The following is a 19,511-nucleotide window of genomic DNA, read 5'->3' on the forward strand; positions in this document are numbered from 1 at the left end:
AATTTAATTTTTTTATAATTTTATATTAAATAACATCTCTATTTATTATCATTTGATTTTAAGTAGATTTGATAATTTAAAATATGATACAAAATGATAAAAAAATATATGAATGTAAAATGATTTAAAATTTTAATAAAAATTATATACAAATTTAATAAAATGAAAAAATATTTTTTATATTTTTATATTAACACAAATTATAATACTTAATTTTTATAAAAAAATATAATATAAATACATAAATTAATAATATTTTATACGATACAAATATTAAATTGTTGAATCTAATTTTAGGTGACAAAGTACCTATTCCTCTTTGGTATGTTTTGCATTATTAAAAAATATAGAAGCGATTATATGACAAATAAAAAAATCATTTTAAATTAAATTGAAGCACTAAAATCAATTTTTTCAAGAAAAATTATAATCAAACCACATGTTCACATAACTATATAGTATCTAATATATTTTACAAAGAAAATCGTAATTTGAATATAGAAAAAAATTACAAATATTATGATTTGAATAAATGATAAAATATATCATTGATCACTCAATTATACTTGTATTTTTAAAATAGTTACTAACTATTAATTTTTTATTTAATCACTTAAATTTAAATAAATATGTTTTTTATCATTTAACCGTTAGTTTTTAATGACATGTTGACATAGTACTACTACATCAATTATCAAGTACTATATAATACTGCCACATCATCTTTCACACTAACTATCAATACATTATGTAGCATATCAAATGATGTAGCAATGTCATGTGATACATGATCGTTGATGTGATAATTTCACGTAATACATAATTAGCTAATGTGATAATATTATGTTAGCTTGTTGTTATAGACTAACAATTGTGTGAAAAAAAATATACATATTCAAATTTAAGTAACTAAATTAAAAAAATTAATTATTAGACGGTCATTTTTAAAAACACTCATATAATTGAGTGATTAATTGTGTATTTTACTCTTGAAAAAAAAAATGTAATGAACACCACTTCGAGTGGCTGGATGAAACAACCGAACTAAATCCCTAATCTTATATTGTATCTAATGTTATATACATACATACATATATATATATATATATGTATATATATAAACCGGGCAAGGCAAACATAGCCTAGAGTCTAGAGATCAACTTTTCGCTTGCACTTCTGTTCTTGAATTGCCTGGCTGGTGATGTTAACTGTCATGGAGCAATTCATCTTTACAGTCACATGCTTCTTTATAATGTTTAACATATTGACCCTTCCTCGAATTCTCGAGTAGCTGCTCATGGTCAACGTCCCGGAGCTCACATCCGCAGTCAAATTTGGACTGGCCAAGAGCCGATCCGCGATAATATCAACGGATATGTTCATCCGCATGGTCCGGCGGGCCTTTGCATGGCCCGCCGGACCTCGGGCATCTCCGACCACTGTGCCATAATAGTAAAGTGTTGTGGTGGTGTTCCTGTACTTGAATGATGCTACGTTGGGATTTTTGACTGAAACATCGGCTATGACAGAGATGTTGGACCCTGGCTTTGGGGTTGTGGTGCCATTGATGAGCTCCAGATTAGTGACAGTGACACCGTTCATTTTGATGGTTGGATCCTTGACTCGAAACACTGTGAAGATTAAAATTATGATCACCACAGCTTGGATGGCGAGTAGAGCTGCAATGCAACCGCAACATTTGATGCATTTCTTGCGTCGAAGTTTCTTCAGGTGCATAGCAGCCTCTCCATTGTCACTGCTTGGAAGGTCTGTAGCCGGTGCTAGAGGCCTTACCTGATCCCCTTCCACCATGGCAGGAGGTTGGGAAAGGAAATGATGGGATGATCAGTTAGAGGAATTTGTTGGTTTAGGAGATTTTGTTTGTGGCTTTATAATCTTTTAGTAATGCAAGTGGAAGTGTAAGTGGTGGACTTTTGTGGGTTGTTTCAATTGACATATCATTTGATTTAGACTTTCTTTTTTTTTTTTGTGTTCCTAACCAAAATTTCAAGCTGCTTTATGTTGACTTGGAGTCTCTCTCTCTCTCTCTCTCTCTCTATATATATATATATATATATATAAATATATATAATAGAGCTCTTCTTTGTTGGATTTTTTTTTTGGAAAAGAGCATTATGGTTTAAATTTAGAGAAATTATCTTGTTGTTAATATATAGATTTTAAATTAACTTCACAAGTGAATTAATAAAATGACACAAATTTTTTAAAATATATTTAAAAATAAAAAAATTAATTAAAAACATGACATATCTTTTTAATTTCGAAGTTAAAAATTTCATTATCTTTATTTAAAAACAAACTCTTGAATTTAAATTTCTATCGAATCTCTTCCATGTTTACCATTTGAGTTAAACTTAATTCGCATCAAAATAATATTATTAAAATTTTCTTTAATTATTTCTTAAAAAAGTAAATATTTTTTAATTACATCTTAGTTTGTAAATTTTTATTAAAAAAACTACAACTCAAAAATAATAAAAAGTTTGTGAATATTAAGATTTCTTATTGGTTGCTTTTATAAATCATCTGAATTTAATTTTTGACTAAAGGGTTATTTTATTTGCTCCTAGCAAGTCAATAATATATAACTAGTCAACCCTTTTTTTTTTTCACAAATACATAAAAACTATCTGAATTTTTTTTTTTTGGGCAAAGATATTTTGTAAAATTTTTAAGCAGTTGTTTTCATCAATGTCATCATTAATAATAAAATATTAAAACTTTAATTTTAATAATCAAAATTTCAATGTAATTAACAGCCTCAAATAGAAAAATAAATAAATAAATAAATGTTAGTGTTACGTACCTTGCTAAGACTAAGGCATGAATCAAGTTTGGAATTCAACTGACATAATTCCAAGGCATTGACAAATTGATGAACAACATCATCATAGTTAAATCAGAAGTGAGGGAACAACTAACCATTTTTTTTTGGCAATTATTAATAAGTGGATTAGCCTTCTTTTTCTTCAGCTCTTTTCTACAATGATAAATAAACAAAACTTGCAGTCAATTTAAAAGACTAGCTTCACATTTACTATTGTATTTCCATGTTTTACATTTACATCACAATCCCTTGGAAAAAATTTAGAAAATTGGACATTCAATAGACCAAAGTTAAATTAAAAAATTATTGGAGTTAAGATTAAAAGAATTTTGAACACGAAATTTAATTTAATTTATTCATTTAGTCATTCTTAAAAAATGACGTTTAATGTATTTAAGGTTCAACTCTAATAACTTATAACTTTTTTTTCTTTGAATTATGATCTCTTTGTGAAAAAAAAAAAATTCTAATGAATTTTTTGAGAATTGAAGATTTTGTAATTTTCTTTAGCTCTTTTCTAGAATGATAAATATACAAAACTTGCAGTTAATTTAAAAAATTAGCTTCACATTTACTGATGCATTTCCATATTTTACATTTACATCACGATCCCTTGGCAAAAACTTAGAAAATATGACACTCAATACACCAAAGTTAAATTAAAAAATTCTCAGAGTTAAGATTAAAAGAATTTTAAATATGAAATTTAATTTGGTTGGTTTATACAATAATTTTTTTAAAAATAACATTAAATAAATTTAAGATTCAAATCTTAAAAGCTATAATTTTTTTTTATTTTTGAATTACGATCTTTTTTGTAAAAAAAAAAAAAATGACTTTTCAAGAATTAAAGAATTTGTAATTTTCTTCAGCCTTTTTAAAATGATAAATATACAAAACTTGCAGTCAATTTAAAAGATTAGCTTCAAATTTATATTGTATTTCCATATTTTACATTTACATCACAATCCCTTGGGAAAAAAAAAAAACTTAGAAAATTAGACTTCAATAGACAAAAGTTTAATTAAAAAATTAGAGTTAAAATTAAATGAATTTAGTGTACAAAATTTAATTTAATTTATTTATACAATCATTTTTAAAAAAATAAAATTTAACATATTTAGAATTTAAATATTAAAATTTAAAATTTTTTTATCTTCAAATTACGATCTCGCTGTAAAAAAATTTTTTTAATGAATTTTCTAACAATTGAAGATTTTGTAATTTGAAGATTGATAATTGTCATGATGGATTTGAGGTACACTATGTATATTTCAATATTAAAACACTTTGGGAAGCCGCCTCTAAGGCTGTTGATATTGACTTGCCCAATTACCAATTACCCAACCAAATGGCCAAGGTGCAATGTTCCTAATCAAGCTTCTAGAGGAAATTTTTTTTATCTAAATTAACCATATCTGAAGCGATAAAGTACATCCATATCCTACTGGAGGTATCCCTCCAGTTAAAAGCATTATTTTTTAAATAAAATTTAATTATTAAGAATAATCTAATAAAAATGTGAATAAAAAAAGTTATATTAATAGATTAATAGTATTCAATGAAAATATCAATAATATATAAAATATTATTAAAATTATCATTTATAATTCTAATTTGATTAATATTTATTCAATGATAAAAATATTGTTAAAATTTTTAATTAAAATACCAATTTAAAAAAATTTATCCAAATTTTTTAAAAATTTATTTTCAAATTTTATTTACTTAATTTATGCAACAAAAAATTTTAATCTATTCATTTAAATTTTTAATCTAAATTTTATTTAATAATCTTTAATAAAAAATTTCATTCACTTGACCAAAAAACTTACTATTAGCTCTTTTTCAAATAAGTAACCCAACAAAATTGCCATAACTCCACACAATCAATAAAACGAGGGATGTAATAGCTACAAGCTGAAATGCAAAATGCAATTCTGCATGCACAAGCACATTGATCAAGAATAGAGAATGAGCTGTGTTATACCTCACCCACGACGGTCCAATGCCTAGTTTCAGTCCAATCTTTGTATTATATAAAATATTGGATTACATGAAAATTATATATTATAATTTAAATTGATATAAAAAATATAAAATATGTTTTTTAATTTATTTTTATTGAATTTATATATAAATTTTATTAAAATTTTGTATTGTGCTACTTATATATATAGATATATTATCATTTTTTTGTTATATATCATGTCATATTTTGAATTGTAGTTATGGATGTAATCGAATTGAGAAAAGTGAATATAATAAAAAATTTAAGTTCAAATTTAACTCGAAATTTATTACTTAAAATTCGATTTGATATTGATTGAGTTTTAATTTTTAAATTTAAATTGAAATAAAAATTAAATTACTTGAACTCATTTAATTAGACTTATTTATTGAATAAAAAAAGAGTTTGATTAGCATGTTCGACTTTAAATTTGATTATTTATTTTAATACTCGAGTTTAAATTTATATATAAAGATAAAATAATAATTTTTTAATTAAAAAATAAAAATATATATTAAAATATAAAAATTTAATTAAATTTATGAGTTATTAAAATCATATATTAAAATGTTTAAATTCAAATAGTTGAATAGGTTAATATGCTCAAACTTAATTTAATAATTATTAAATTAAATTTATATTTTATTCTAATTGAATACAAATAATTTATGAGTTATGCATCATTTATATCTTTAATTGAAGAGCGCTGTCACGAGACCTATAGGTATGGAACCAGACAGAGCCTGACGGATGGGATTGGTGAAAGAGTCGCGGCGAGAATGGGTAATGAAGAGGAGCAGTGCCAAGGAAGGCTGCGCGTGAGTTGCGAATATGTTCGGAACACTGAAGTCTAGGGTGCGTGGAATTTTTAACCGATAGGAAACGACACGTGGATTTGAGTTTGACCGTACTGTGTTGAAGATTAGATATTTAGGTTTTCTTTAGTTGTTGGAAGCCGAGACTTCTGAAGATCATTCCAGATCTTTAACGTTGAATAAAAACTCAACGCTCACAAGGGAGCGTGCATGAGGCACGGGAAATCAAATAATCATTTTACATAAATAAATTAAGACTTTCCTTTTCTATTTTGACGATTTGTTTTTCATTTTTTCTTTAAGATTTAGATAAGGATTTCATAAATAAGCATTTTCTTTTTCATTTTTTTTTACCAAACATAAATTTAAGTACCTAAATAAAATAATAATTAGAGTCAATCACATACTTTATATTTAAAACAAAAAATACCCATACATCAAAATTTTTTTTTTTAAACTCACATTTCTTTTTTTTCTTTTTACCTTCGTAACTTTTATCATAAAAAATTTAATTACTATTAGATATGATAACAAAAATGAAATTTGAAAATAAATAATAAAAATAGAAGGACAATAGATGAATCAAAGTAACCACATTGTCAATTTCTTTTTTTTTTTTTAATTCCTCCTTTTTCATTATTTTTTGAATAACTTTAAATATGACTATTGTTCTATATGGTAATTAAAAAATATAAAATATGTATCAATTTTTTTAATTTTATTTATAAAATTAAAAAAGTTTTACTAATAATGCATCAAAATCAAACGTATCAGATAAATTATTAATTATGTCAATTATTGGAGTTAGGATGGTTTTTGTTGGTTTCTAATCCTAATCTCGCATATTATGCCTCCTTTGATCCTTTCTATAATAAGTATTGAAAATTTTAATAAAATTATATATAATTTAACAAAAATTAAAAAAATTATAATAATTATGATAAATAATTTTATATAAAATATGTTATAAATATATAATTTATTAATATTTTACTTTGTATGAAAATATAATTATCAAAAAATGATAGGAATAGAAGTGATAACGATTTAGATCTGATTAAATTCAATTTAATTTTTTAAATAATATATAAAATTATGAATTTTTAAAATCTGATTTGAATTTAAATCAAATTTTATTAGTTAAGTTTGGTTCGTTAATATTTTAAATTTTAACTTTTATTTTTTTATATATCTTAATATAATTTTTAATATATTTAAATAAATTTATGTATAACATAAATATTTTATTTAATAAAAATATAATTCGATTCAATTAATTTTTTTTAATTTTAATTCCTGATCGAAACCTAAAATATAATTTTGATTTTCAATTTTAATCTGAATTAAATAAAAAATTAATATAAACTGAATCAAATATTATAATTTTAAATTAATTTTTAATTTTCTTGATTTTTTTTTGCTCGCCCCTAACGGGGGGAGTGGCGGCAGATGGGGCGTGGGGATAAAATAAACAAGGACAAAAGCGTGGGAAATTGGAAATCAAACTTCTCATTCGCAATCGATGCAGGTGGCGCAGCCACAAAACCTACCGCCAACCTTGTTTGCCTCACCGATTTCGTCACTTAACACTTCCCAAATCACCAACAACTACCATAGTCGATACTAAAGAAACAACTTCTCACTCTCATTCACTTCAACCCCAAAAACATCGAACATCTTTGCCCTCTCTCTTTCTCTCAAAACCTCCAGAATGGCATTTTTAACAAGGTTGTCCAAGGCTTCTTCACTGGCCAGAGCCTGCCTAAGTCGCTGCATGAGTAACCTGCCGGAGAACACCGTCTATGGTGGCCCAAAGCCTCAAATCACCGACCAGAGAGTGACCCTTAACCAGCTGAAGCAAAAATACAGGAAGGGTGAGCCTATCACCGTTGTCACAGCCTATGACTACCCATCAGGGGTCCACCTCGACACCGCTGGCATTGATATTTGCCTCGTTGGAGACTCTGCTTCTATGGTGGTTCACGGCCATGATACCACTCTCCCTATCTCACTTGAGGAAATGCTCGTTCATTGCCGGGCTGTTGCTCGCGGCGCCAAGCGGCCGCTACTCGTTGGTGACTTGCCTTTTGGGACCTATGAGACCGACACCAGTCAGGTACTCCATGAACACAAAATTTCCCTTTTGCCCACATAGTATTATTTCATATTGATGAAGTAGCGTTGTTTGAATAAATTCTGTTCTTTTAAGCTTACATTCTTAGGACAAATTCTTCTTCTATTATGTTATGGAGCAAATGTTGCTGTTGGAAATTGGCTTTTGGGTAGATCTGGTAATATTTGTGTCCTGTAAAATACCAATAATTCGCGTATCCGTGGTATCATATTTTACACGAAAATAAAATTAAGTTGCACAATTCTTGTTGAAAAGCCATACTCGAAATACATTTTTTTTCGTTTTTGTTAAATTATTTTTTCTAAAATTTTAGACCTTATCTTTTTTTTTTTTTTTTATCATTTTCGTTTGGTGTCATCGGTCTGCTTTTGGGGTAAGTGTCAGTTGGTGATGTGTGATGTTATTGCAGTTTGGCTTATGAGCAGGCAGTTGATACAGCGGTTAGGGTCTTAAAGGAAGGAGGGATGGATGCTATCAAATTGGAAGGAGGGTCCCCTGCGAGAATCACTGCAGCAAAAGCTATTGTTGAAGCCGGAATCGCCGTCATAGGACATGTGGGACTTACTCCTCAGGCAATCAGTGTGCTTGGGGGATTCAGGCCACAGGGCAGAAATGTTTCTAGTGCCGTCAAGGTCTCTTTCCTAGTCATATTTTGTATTACCTTTGATTATATTCATATGTTTGTCTCTGAGCATGTTGATTTGGGTTGGTTTATCCAGGTTGTAGAGACTGCAATGGCTTTGCAGGAAACTGGATGCTTTTCGGTTGTTTTGGAATGTGTTCCGGCACCTGTTGCTGCTGCAGTCACATCTGCTCTCCAAATTCCCACAATTGGGATTGGAGCTGGTCCTTTTTGCAGTGGACAGGTTAATTTTGGACTGTTATTCTTTCTGGCTCTTTAAAATCTATGTGCCCACATTGCCTTAATTATATGCCGGGTTTTGGTATAGAATTTGGTGTTGGGCATCATAAACTAATCGATTTCTTTTTGCCTATCAAATTGAATAAGAAAAAGAGGTGAATTGCAGTTCAATCAAGCTTAGAACATATAGTAGGTTTCCCATTCTGTATAAATTTCATTAGAAAAGCAGAACCATGGATTGCATTTTAATAATGGGGAAATTCGGAGGGTTTACAGTTTCTAGTTTTATTTCATAACCATTGTCTGATTCCATGGTTAGTTCCTTCGTATATTAAGTTAAACAGAAGACAACATGTTCGTGGCATTGGCATCTCCATTCAGGGCTGATGACATATAACAGACTTATTTGGCTGACGCTATCGGAGAGAAAAGCTTAGTTTGATGCTATAGCACAGCAGTTCTTAGGATACTATGGACCTCAAGGGTCTTTTTTTCTTATATATGAATCCATAGCAGAAATTTGTCCTTGAAAACTGAGTTTGACTCAAAACGATAGTTATGTTTGAATGTTTCACCAACATATTTGATTGGCTCTGTCATGCGGAAAAGCTTAAGTTATATGCAATATCAGGTTATTTTAGCAAACACGATATTGTCTTGTAAATATTGTAAAGTAAGGTGTAGGTTTGAATATGGAGTTTAGCTCAGTTGGTTCATGTAGCCATCCTTAAGAGGTGGCATCTAGTAGGTCTGAGGTTTGAATCCCAACAGTTGCAACCCCTATGGCCTCCTATGTACCAAAAAAGTAGGTTTGATGCAAAAGCTCAACAATGTTGCTTCCTGCAGATTGCTTTCTAGCTTCTTTAGAAGTTTTTGTTCAAATGATTGTCCTTTGTGTTAATCCTTTATTGATTTTTTCAACCGAATTGCTCTGTATTCACACCATATGGTGTTATGATATTTGTTTTGAGGAGACTAAAAAGCTATTTTTTTCGTCATGAAGTTGTATGATCATGTTCCCTACCTTTCAATCTTCCTTTATTTACTTCACTAGAAAGAAATGGTTGGCATTTTTGTTGCACGTACAGATACATGCGGTTAATTTTGATTGCACTGTTGATACAGGTTCTAGTTTACCATGATCTACTTGGAATGCTGCAACACCCGCATCACGCAAAGGTTAAGCACATGATTAACACTTTATCTTGCAGATTCTTTTGTTTCGTAAAAAAAGGTTCTAAAAAAGGGTTGTTTCACCATCTGCAGTTTACTCCAAAGTTCTGTAAGCAGTTTGCTCGAGTAGGAGATGTCATCAATAAAGCTCTTCTGGAATACAAGGAAGAAGTAACAAATGGTTCGTTCCCCGGTCCTTCTCACAGCCCATACAAAATGAATGCCGAAGACGTGAATGGTTTCTTTAAGGAGTTAGAGAAATTGGGTTTGGACAAGGCAGCGTCTGCGGCAACCGAAGCTGCTGAGAAGATGAACGCAGCGCAACAACCAGGTGCCACTAAGTCCCAAAGCGACTAAAATAGGGCCAGATGTCTTGAGCTTTTGCCTTGATCAAATTTCCTAAGAATCAAATAATGCCATTCCTTTCGGCATTTCATTTTTCATGGCTGAGAAATGGGTTTTATATGAACTGAATTTCTCCTGGAACAATAATCCGATTGCAGTTCTTATTTGAAATTTAATGGAAAAGCAGAAAGTAGCATCCATGAAAAGGTGTTTGATGTGTGGCTAAATCCCCTAATCATTACTGGAGAAAAGAGAATTACGGCCATAATAAGGCTTCATCCTTATGACGGTAAATCAACCATTGTCTTACAGAGCACTCTCAACAAAATGAAGTTCATAAACTAAAGCCTTTAGAATTACTTGTGAAATAACTGTGATCTTAAACCCAAAGTTTAACGAAATTGGATCATGTAGTCACCTTTGAAAGATAGATTCAATAGGTCTAGAATTCGAATCTCAGCATCTACTATCATTTCTCTTATATCAAGCTCCTTTGTGTAAGAAAAAAACAGTGATCTTCTTTGTACAAAAAAAAAAAAAAAATTATTGTGAAGCAATGATCCTTAATCTAATATTTTATTATTGAATCAGTGATTTCTGGTAAGTGTTTTTGAAATAAACAATTTGAAAATTGAAAACTACATATACAAAGAACTTTACACAAATTTTATTCAATTTTCATGTACTCAGTAAAATTCATTTACCTGCACATGTTAAGAAATCAAATTTCAAGAATGAAATATTGCCCAAGTTCGGTCACATTTGTCATGTACCGTTTGATATAATGATAATGAAATGTTTTTAACTCTACAAACGGATTAAGGGGATGTAGCATGTTCAATTTTTCTTTAATAAGTGCATTGAATATTATTGGTTTAAAATAGGATATGGTAGAGGTTTAATTCAGACACAATTTCTATTGTTGGCCAATGGACAACGTCACAATGTGAAAAGTTTGGGTAAATCATTTTTTAATGGTGAAGAAACTTGAAAAGAAATTAAAATTAAAATTTTATTTTGTCAATGAGAATTAATTGAGCTGATAAAGTTTGAATATTTTCTTAAGGTATAAATTAACTCATGCTAATTCTTGATTAAACTAGTAATGTTCGAATATTTCACTTATAAGATTTAAATTTGAATCATTTATTTTAATAAATGATATGTAAATTCAATATAAATTATCTCTGCTATCCTAATCTTAGACCGGTGAAACTTTGGACATAACTTTTCAAATAATTGATTTGTAGCTACACTTTGCCCCTTCTTCAACTTTTAGAAAGAACAAACCAAAGAGGGGACAATTCCAACCAAATGCCAATTTCAAGTATAATCAGTTACCTTTAGGTTTATTTTAGCATCAATGCTACGGTTAAGAAAAATTCGATTTGAAAAAAATATATTCGAATTGAAAAAGATGCATTTTGAAAATATTATAAAAAATTATTGTGAATAATTATAATTTAAGATTTTCGAGTGTTTAACATAGCTATTAAAAATTATTGTGCAACAAGTTTTGATATGGGCATTATCATACTCTTTAAATTACCTTAAGCCAAATAAGATAGTCCTTTACATCAATTGTAGGCATTACCGGAATGAAATATAGTGGGCAGGTTTTACAAAGTCGAAATTGGTAAGGATGGGAAAGAAACAAGACATATTAAATAATTTACCTGGAGGCATTCCAAGACCAGCAAAGTTCGGCTGGGGCTGCCGGTGACCATGTCCAAATGGAAAACCATGCATCGGATTCACTTCCTGTATGAAACCAGACACCTGATTATTTGAATGAGGAGGCAGTGGTGAACCACCGGGAAATCCTAGTTGCAAGTGGGGTGAAGGAAAGTTTCCAGGCATAGGCATTTGTTGTAACATAGGATGATACGTTGGAGGATCAAATCCAGTTAGTCCAATGCTAAGGTGATGGAAAGGAGGGCGAAGCATACTTGCAGGAAATTGATGATTCCGTGAGGCATCATGATGGATGAAGCCTTCTGGAGCCAAGAACTTGATGTTAGAAGGATGATGATCTAATGAATGAATCAAAGGCCCTCCATGATTCATTTGAGGAGGATGAAGCTGTGGAGAAGATGGCTGGACAATTTGGTTATGAAATGGAATATCTGACTGCCTCATATCATAGGGACCAGGAAGAAAAGATGGACCCTCTTGCCCTCTTACAGCAGGTCTTTCATCACGGAAGACAGCCTTTGAAGCTGCTAGTTTCTCTGCAATATTGATAGGTGTCTCGTGGGTGGGCAATAGCTCTGCTTTTACACAACCAGCATTGAAGTTCTGGAGTTTCACAGGATCACTGACCGATCAAGCTATCCTCTTGAGGAAGCCAAATTTCAGCAGATCCATCAAAACCAACAAATTTAGACCCTAATTCAGCTCTGAGATAATGATGAATCCATTGCAGATCGAGCATCCTTATAGCCTAACAAATGCTCTTCAATGCCATCAGATTTAATCTACTCTCTTTTGGTAAATGCTAAAATATTTGGTTCAAAAGTATCGTTATTTGACCCAATGTGAACTATAGAAGGAAAAAGACTATCATCTGTGACATTAAGGGAAAGCCTGTTAGATTCTAATACATTAACTCTTGCATACGCGATTGAACCCTTCTGAACAGAAGGTGGTGCTCCAACTAATTGCAGTTCCTTCATGAAAGCACTTCCAAAAAGTGCTTTAAGAGTTAAGACTCTTCCCTGAAGTGGGAGCATTTCCTGGATTCGCCTCTAAAGATTCACAAGGTGCAGTGTCAACTCTTCCTGTTTCAATATTTTGTACGCTTTCTGAAGATCTGTTGTCTTCTTTGGCAGATGATAATTATATTTTTCATACTTGTTTTCTTCTGTAACAATTAAAGAAGGTGCTGGGATGCATGATCATCGATATTAACTTCTTGTTTTCCACTCTCAGCATCAGGAATTTTCCAGTCTTCAAAAGCAGGAGGCAAAGTTTGGATCGCTTTCAGTGCTTCTAGGCAGAATTGACTTCTCAAGATCCTCACATGTGAGGACAGCTGGAACTGCTGCTGGTTTATTAACATCATTAATATTGCATGATATCTCAGAGTTTTCAATTCCAGGAGACCTCAAATTTGATATAACACGCCTGTCAGCAAAGTTCAGAGATTTGGAATGGAAAGTTTGATGCTCCATGCTTAGTAGCTATCCTATCAGAAACATGGAAACCGCCTTTTTCACCACCCTGAATTAATGAGAGCAAGTCTTTTGGCATGCCGGTGGAAGGATCATCTACTGGTTTCTTCTCTGCAATGTCGAGATGAAAAGAATAATATCATCAGCTCACATTTTATTACTTTTGGAGACCTAAGCAGATTGCCTTAAAGCCAGATTAGTTGTAATAAACGCCAACAAACCTTCATCAAGAAACAAATGAACAAACTTGGAAGAATGAGAAGTGTCAGGGGCCCATGTCTCATCTGCTGTTCTGTCATTAGGCTGAAGAAATGAAGAAGAGATATTAAAGGCAGTTAAATACCTCATCAAGGAAAATAGGAAATGAAAAGATCAGAACAAAGTACCAAAATAAACCACACAAAAATAATTAATATTTTGATAATAATATTTAATATTAAAAAATATGTCAATATAAAAAATACTTAAAATAAAATTATTTATTTTTTTGTTATTTTATTAATGTAATATAATATTAGTTTTTAATATTATATTTTTTATTAATATATTAATATATTATATATTATATTAATATTATATTATTTATTAATATATTATAATATTTATTAATTAATATAATAATATTTATTAATACATTATTTATTAACATAATATTATTTATTAATTTATTTATATAATAATATTTTTTATTTATTAATATAATATTATTTATAAATAAAATTATATTCATAAGTATTGATAAATAATTAGATTCATAAACAATTTTTTTTAAAAATATTTTTTTCTTTTCAATTTTATAATTTTTAAAATATAAGCTTATTTTTCATTTATCAATAAATTATTATTATTTTTTTAATCAAATAAATATTTATAAATATAAAAATTATGTTTTAAAAATCATTTTGGGGGAAACAAACAAGCTACTGTATCCGATCAATTTGTGCCAACCCTGATTGATTTTTACGTGCTACAGTAAAATGGCGGCGGTGTCTTAGTAAAAGAAACAAAAATGACGGCCCATTCATCGTCTTCCACGTATACATTTGTGACCAACTACCCATAACAGCTGTGATTTCATCAATACTCCCCATCCTCCAAACACGAAATTTCAACGAAGCCCAAATACACCACGTTTGGATCTTTCTCCGAAATTTCACAATTCCTTTCGAGTACTAAGTCAGGTTCAATTCTCTCCTTTCCTTTTTTTCTTCCTTTTTTTTTTTTTTAACATTTTCAATTATCCGATTTTCGTAAGATTCTGAATAAACACGATTTTTTTCTTTTTGTAGATGAAGATTCTTAATTGTTGAATTTTTTTTTAGGTTTTAATTTGTTTAACAAAGCCGTAACGAATCTGTGGAGAATTTTGCTTCTGCTTGGTTTAATCAGTAGCTTGGTCTAAGGATCTAAAATTTTGGTAAGCTTTTATTTTTTGGTTTATTTACTTTTAGATTTGTATGACTTTATATTGCTGGATGTGTTTGTGTTAGATTTTCTCCAGATCCATTATATCTGACTCTAGTTTATGTGTTTTTGACTTTGGATCTTGATGATTTGTGTTTAAAGATGTGATTTTTAGTGTTTTGTTGAGATTTTAGTTTTTCTCTGTTTGACTTTATGTTTGATTTTCTCTAGATTTGTCAGATCTGGCTATAGTTTATGTGTTTTTTTACTTTTGATGTTCAAGATTTGTGTTTAAAGATGTGATTTTTAGTGTTTCGTTGAATTTTTAGGTTTAGAACGATTTTAGTTTGTGTAGAAATGACTTTCCTTTTTCTCTGTTTCAAGTTGACCTAAAATTCAAGGAGGAAAGCATGTAAAATTAAAGCAAAGACAGAGTGGATAACCATGGAGAAAATGAAGGCAATCAAGGAGATCTCGGTTTATTACCTTGATTGCTTTCTTTTAATCTGTCGATTTATTATTACACCATAAATTTTTGCATGTATTTCTTATGGTTTTGGTGTCGAATATATGGTCTTCATTGCTGTCTATCATTTGTTTAAATCCATAAAATCCAGTTTATCTAATTGTTTATGGTGTTTATGAGGTATTATGGTGGTTACATTTGCTGAGTATAGTCTTTGTGAAGGGTCAAGTTAACTTACCTTTTAGAAATGAGAGGGATGTTTGATGTTTGTTATAATCCATATAATTATTAATGTGATTTGATTTTGAAGTCTGATTTTCTTGATGATGATTGAATTTGATGTTCTGGTCTTGTAGTAAATACATTGAAATGAGTCGACCTCAGGAACCACATCGCCCTTTCTTCCATTTTGGAAATCCTTTCCGTATGATATCACCTAAGAGTTCTCAGTTGTCTCCAAAGCTTCTTTCTTTATTGAATGCGTTTGAGGCAACCTTGTCTGAGAGGCTGCTAAAACTTGTGCCAAAAGACAAAGATAACATCCTTAGCTTGTCATGGATGAAACTGGCAATGGAGTCACTTTCTGAGATTCATTGTGACATAAAAAAACTTATAACTGAGCTTGAGCTCCCTGTGACTGGTTGGGATGAGAAATGGATAGATGTGTACCTGGACATCAGTGTGAAGTTGCTTGATATAAGTATTGCTTTTACCTCTGAGCTTACAAGGCTCAACCAAGGCCATCTCTTACTTCAGTGCGTCTTGTATAAGTTGGAGTCAAACTCCCCAGAGCAATTCATGCAGGCCTGTTCCACACTTGATAGCTGGAGACAGCATAGTGGCTCAAAAAATCCCAGAGTTGAAGCTTGTCGCCCAATCTTGGACAACCTTGTAGAATCATTAAACTTGCCTAAGGTTAAGAACTCTGCTAAAGGAAAGGTGTTGATGCGTGCAATGTATGGAGCTAAAGTGGTGACTATATATATTTGTAGCGTCTATGCTGCAGCATTCTCTGGTTTGGCCAATAATTTGTTAGATTTATCTGTTCCTGATACACTACCATGGGCACAAGTTTTTTCTGAAGTGCAAACTACCTTGAATGCAGAACTTAGAAATATATTTTCTTGCGGAAAATTTACAGTTCTCAGAGAACTGGATGCCATTGATGCATGTATCAAGAAATTGTATCCTTTGCTCCATGATGGGTTGGGTCCTATTGAAGAGGAATCCTTCAAGAATTCTGTTTCAGATTTGAGAATGAAGGCGGAGAAACTATCACAGGGGCTAGATAATCTTTCAAAGGTAGTAGATGGCTTTTTCAAAATAGTTTTGACTGGGCGTGATGCTTTGCTTTGTAATCTAAGAGCAGGTGGTGATGTCCCAAATTCAATGCTAGGAAGAAATGTTGAAGGGCAGGTGGTGAGGTGAATCATGAATGTAATGAAGCTAAACTCTTCTGTATACAGATGGTTTAAGGTATGAGACCTTCTGTTTTCTCACTAGTAGGCATTTACCACCTTGTTTGGGTAATGGCAGTCTGTTTGTGTGGGTTGTAAGGTGTGTTGCAATACTAGTTTACTTGGTTGTACATATATTTGTACCATGCTATGTCAAAAACTAAAAAATTATATAAAATGCTTGTATTTGTTTGCAAATGTTCACTACTTGTTATTATGAATCATCATTCCCATAGGATATCAGTTATCCATGTGTTCCTGACCTCTTTCCCCTGATATTTTTGACATGTATAGCATACTTTAATGATGACTCTGAAGATACATGCTTTCCTATGCTTTTACAAGGTATAAATTATATGTAGTTTTTATCAGCCTTCAATTGTTTGGATTTTTTTTTTTTTATGTTGGGTGTTCAATATGGGGTGGATTCGTCTAATATATCCAAGTTCAACTTTTTCAAGGATTTCTATCGTAGTTCTGTATTTTTCTATTCTCGTTATTTTCTTTTGTCCGAACATTATTCCATCACTTATTATATTATCTTTCTCACTGAATCATTATAGGAGGAACATATTCTTCTCAACTGGGGAGAAAGTTCCTTCGTGATTAATGTCTTTACATGGTGAGTAACGTGACTCCTCATCTTTCCATATGCATTCTTAGGGATGATATCTTGAATTGGCTTCTAACTGTCTTAATTTGGATTACATCTAAGTTTGAATATTTGTTTTGATCCCACAATTGGCTTGAATGTTGAGAAATTGGAAGACAACTTTGATGAATCTACCTGTCTTTATGATTCCTAAAATAATAAAAAAAGCTTTTGAACTTTATCACTCTATTTAGATAAACCCTTATACTTTTATTGTACCCAAATGAGCCCCTAACCTTTATTTTACACCAAAATAAGTTTTTAAATTTTAATTTGTATCCAAATAAGCTCATAATGCTTAATTGTACATAAAATAAAACTTTAACATAAATCAATCTTTTGATTGAAATAAAAGTATATTTGGATACAAATCAAAGAATAGGAGCTTGGATACAATAAAAGTTTAGGGGTTTATTTAAATAAAATGAAACGATCAGGGGTTCTTTTAGTATTTTAGTTAATGATTAAACATAGGATCCAAAGATAAAGTTACTCGTCTTTTCTAATGCAGTGGGCTTGGTTTAAGACTTTAAGTTTGTACCTTTACGAGATGGACTTGGATGTTGTCTGAATGGTAATACAAACAATTATGCTAGGAACAGGGGTCTTTTATATATGCAGCTAAGCCCTTAATGTTTCCAAATTTATCAGATTTTGTGAAATTGGCAATTGTTGTTCAATCTAGAATAGTATTGTGGCAGTGGCAGGTGAAGGCAGAAGGGATTTTCTTGGTACTGTTGTTTCTTAATCATAGGCTAGCTGCCGCCCATGACCTGGTGGCTAGTAGCGCATTGCTTGGTGCCTTGAGTCAAAAGACCCAGAACCCAGTATTCGCACCGACCAGCCAAATGAAGTATGGTTCAAATTTAATTGACTTGGACCATGTCGTACCCAGAATTGCCAAGAAATTGCCTCCAGCTTCTTTATGCATCCTTTCTGCTTTTCCCAGACACTGAGCTTCGAAAACCTGAAGCCTTCAGCTTCATCGTTCTATTGATTTGCAAGACTTGACCTAATAGTTCTTTGACAATGATTCTATGAACTCGACAATCACTTTGACCATTGAGGTAGATCTTGTCAAAGTCTTCTTAAAACCGTATATTTTTTCACAATATGCCACAATACGAGAACAGGAAAAGAATTAAGACTGTTGAAATTTAAATTTTAGATTTATTGAATATTTGTTTTTTAAGAATAATTATAAAAGTCAATATGAATTTGATCATAAAACCTTCCTTAATAAAATTAAATATAAAGCGGAAGCTATCAACTTAAGTTTCAATTTCCAAAATTAATATTTCTACATTAAGCACTTGATATAAATTGTATGTATTTTTATGCTTAAAAAAATCATATTCCTATTCACTTTTTCACAAAATAAAATATCAATGTTCATGCTAGTGTATTAAATATGAAGTTTGTTTTCGTTCATAGAATTTTTAGATTTTACAAGAAAAATTAAATAATTAACAAGTATTTTTTATTATATTATTTTTTCTACAAAAAGGTCCTAATTATAGCTTAGAAATAAAAAAAAAAATAGAGGTATGTATAAATATTAGCATTTAAAGATTATTGTATATTCAAATGATGGATGAGATAATTTCATTTTAAGTAACTTGTAACAACATCGCATGGCCATTGGCCATATTTATTAAAAAAAAATTAAAATATTAAAAAAATGTTTGAAGTATTTATATTTTGAAAATAAATTTTTATATTTTTATTGTATTTAAATTAATTTTGATCTTTTGTTTTGTATTTAAATAAATTTTTGTTTCAAATGAAAAATTGATTTATATTAAGAATTTATTTATATATAAATTAAAAATTAAAAATTTATTTGAATATAAATTAAAAGTTAAAAGCTTATTTAAATGTAATAAAAATATATAAGAGGTTATTTAAATAAAATTGTAAAATTGAAGGTTTTTTTTTTTTGTTATTTTAGAAAAATAAAAGAAGACATTATATTGGCAGATCTTCGAACCAATTAGCTTCAACTGCCATTGCCAATATCCTTATCCTTCATGTTTATATCGTATCATTTCACTTACAATTATCATAATATAATTAATTAATTATAATTTAAAATTTTATTAAATCCATTCAATTTTTGCTAAAAGTTTATATTTATAAATGATAAATTACATATATAACTTTTTACCATG

At 30.1% G+C, this 19,511-nt stretch overlaps 2 protein-coding genes and 2 pseudogenes across 15 annotated transcripts; 2 read left to right on the forward strand and 2 right to left on the reverse strand.

Moving 5' to 3' along the window:
- Positions 1–986: 986 nt before the first annotated feature.
- LOC111288456 (late embryogenesis abundant protein At1g64065-like) lies at positions 987–1,942 on the reverse strand. Its single transcript, XM_022879355.2, has one exon. It carries the CDS (start codon positions 1,810–1,812, stop codon positions 1,150–1,152), a length of 663 nt encoding a protein of 220 aa, XP_022735090.1. The 5' UTR covers positions 1,813–1,942; the 3' UTR covers positions 987–1,149.
- A 5,179-nt stretch (positions 1,943–7,121) lies between these two features.
- LOC111288591 (3-methyl-2-oxobutanoate hydroxymethyltransferase 1, mitochondrial-like) lies at positions 7,122–10,394 on the forward strand. 3 transcript variants are annotated; one of them, XM_022879536.2, is made up of 5 exons: positions 7,122–7,790; positions 8,218–8,440; positions 8,528–8,674; positions 9,796–9,849; positions 9,937–10,394. In XM_022879536.2, exons 1-5 carry the CDS (start codon positions 7,576–7,578, stop codon positions 10,198–10,200), a joined length of 903 nt encoding a protein of 300 aa, XP_022735271.2. In that variant the 5' UTR covers positions 7,122–7,575; the 3' UTR covers positions 10,201–10,394. The 3 variants fall into 3 exon arrangements, with proteins under 3 accessions (XP_022735271.2, XP_022735269.2, XP_022735270.2); XM_022879534.2 differs by having other exon boundaries at positions 8,234–8,440; XM_022879535.2 differs by lacking the exon at positions 8,528–8,674 and having other exon boundaries at positions 7,186–7,790; positions 8,234–8,440.
- Positions 10,395–11,381: 987 nt separating this feature from the next.
- On the reverse strand, positions 11,382–14,452 carry LOC111288148 (uncharacterized; annotated as a pseudogene). Its single transcript, XR_016341313.1, has 3 exons — positions 14,286–14,452; positions 13,583–13,704; positions 11,382–13,472 (listed from the first exon to the last, which is right to left on the reverse strand). The product of XR_016341313.1 is annotated as an uncharacterized LOC111288148 (transcript).
- A 40-nt stretch (positions 14,453–14,492) lies between these two features.
- On the forward strand, positions 14,493–18,507 carry LOC111288295 (protein BPS1, chloroplastic pseudogene; annotated as a pseudogene). 10 transcript variants are annotated; one of them, XR_016341409.1, is made up of 5 exons: positions 14,493–14,542; positions 14,684–14,778; positions 15,588–16,707; positions 17,252–17,310; positions 18,042–18,507. The product of XR_016341409.1 is annotated as a protein BPS1, chloroplastic pseudogene, transcript variant X9 (transcript). The 10 variants fall into 10 exon arrangements; XR_016341410.1 differs by lacking the exon at positions 17,252–17,310; XR_016341406.1 differs by having other exon boundaries at positions 14,497–14,778; positions 18,031–18,507.
- Positions 18,508–19,511: the final 1,004 nt, after the last annotated feature.

The sequence above is a fragment of the Durio zibethinus genome, chromosome 4, assembly GCF_047325235.1.
Source record: "Durio zibethinus cultivar Kanyao isolate XHJ-2024 chromosome 4, ASM4732523v1, whole genome shotgun sequence".
Lineage (NCBI taxonomy): Eukaryota > Viridiplantae > Streptophyta > Magnoliopsida > Malvales > Malvaceae > Durio > Durio zibethinus.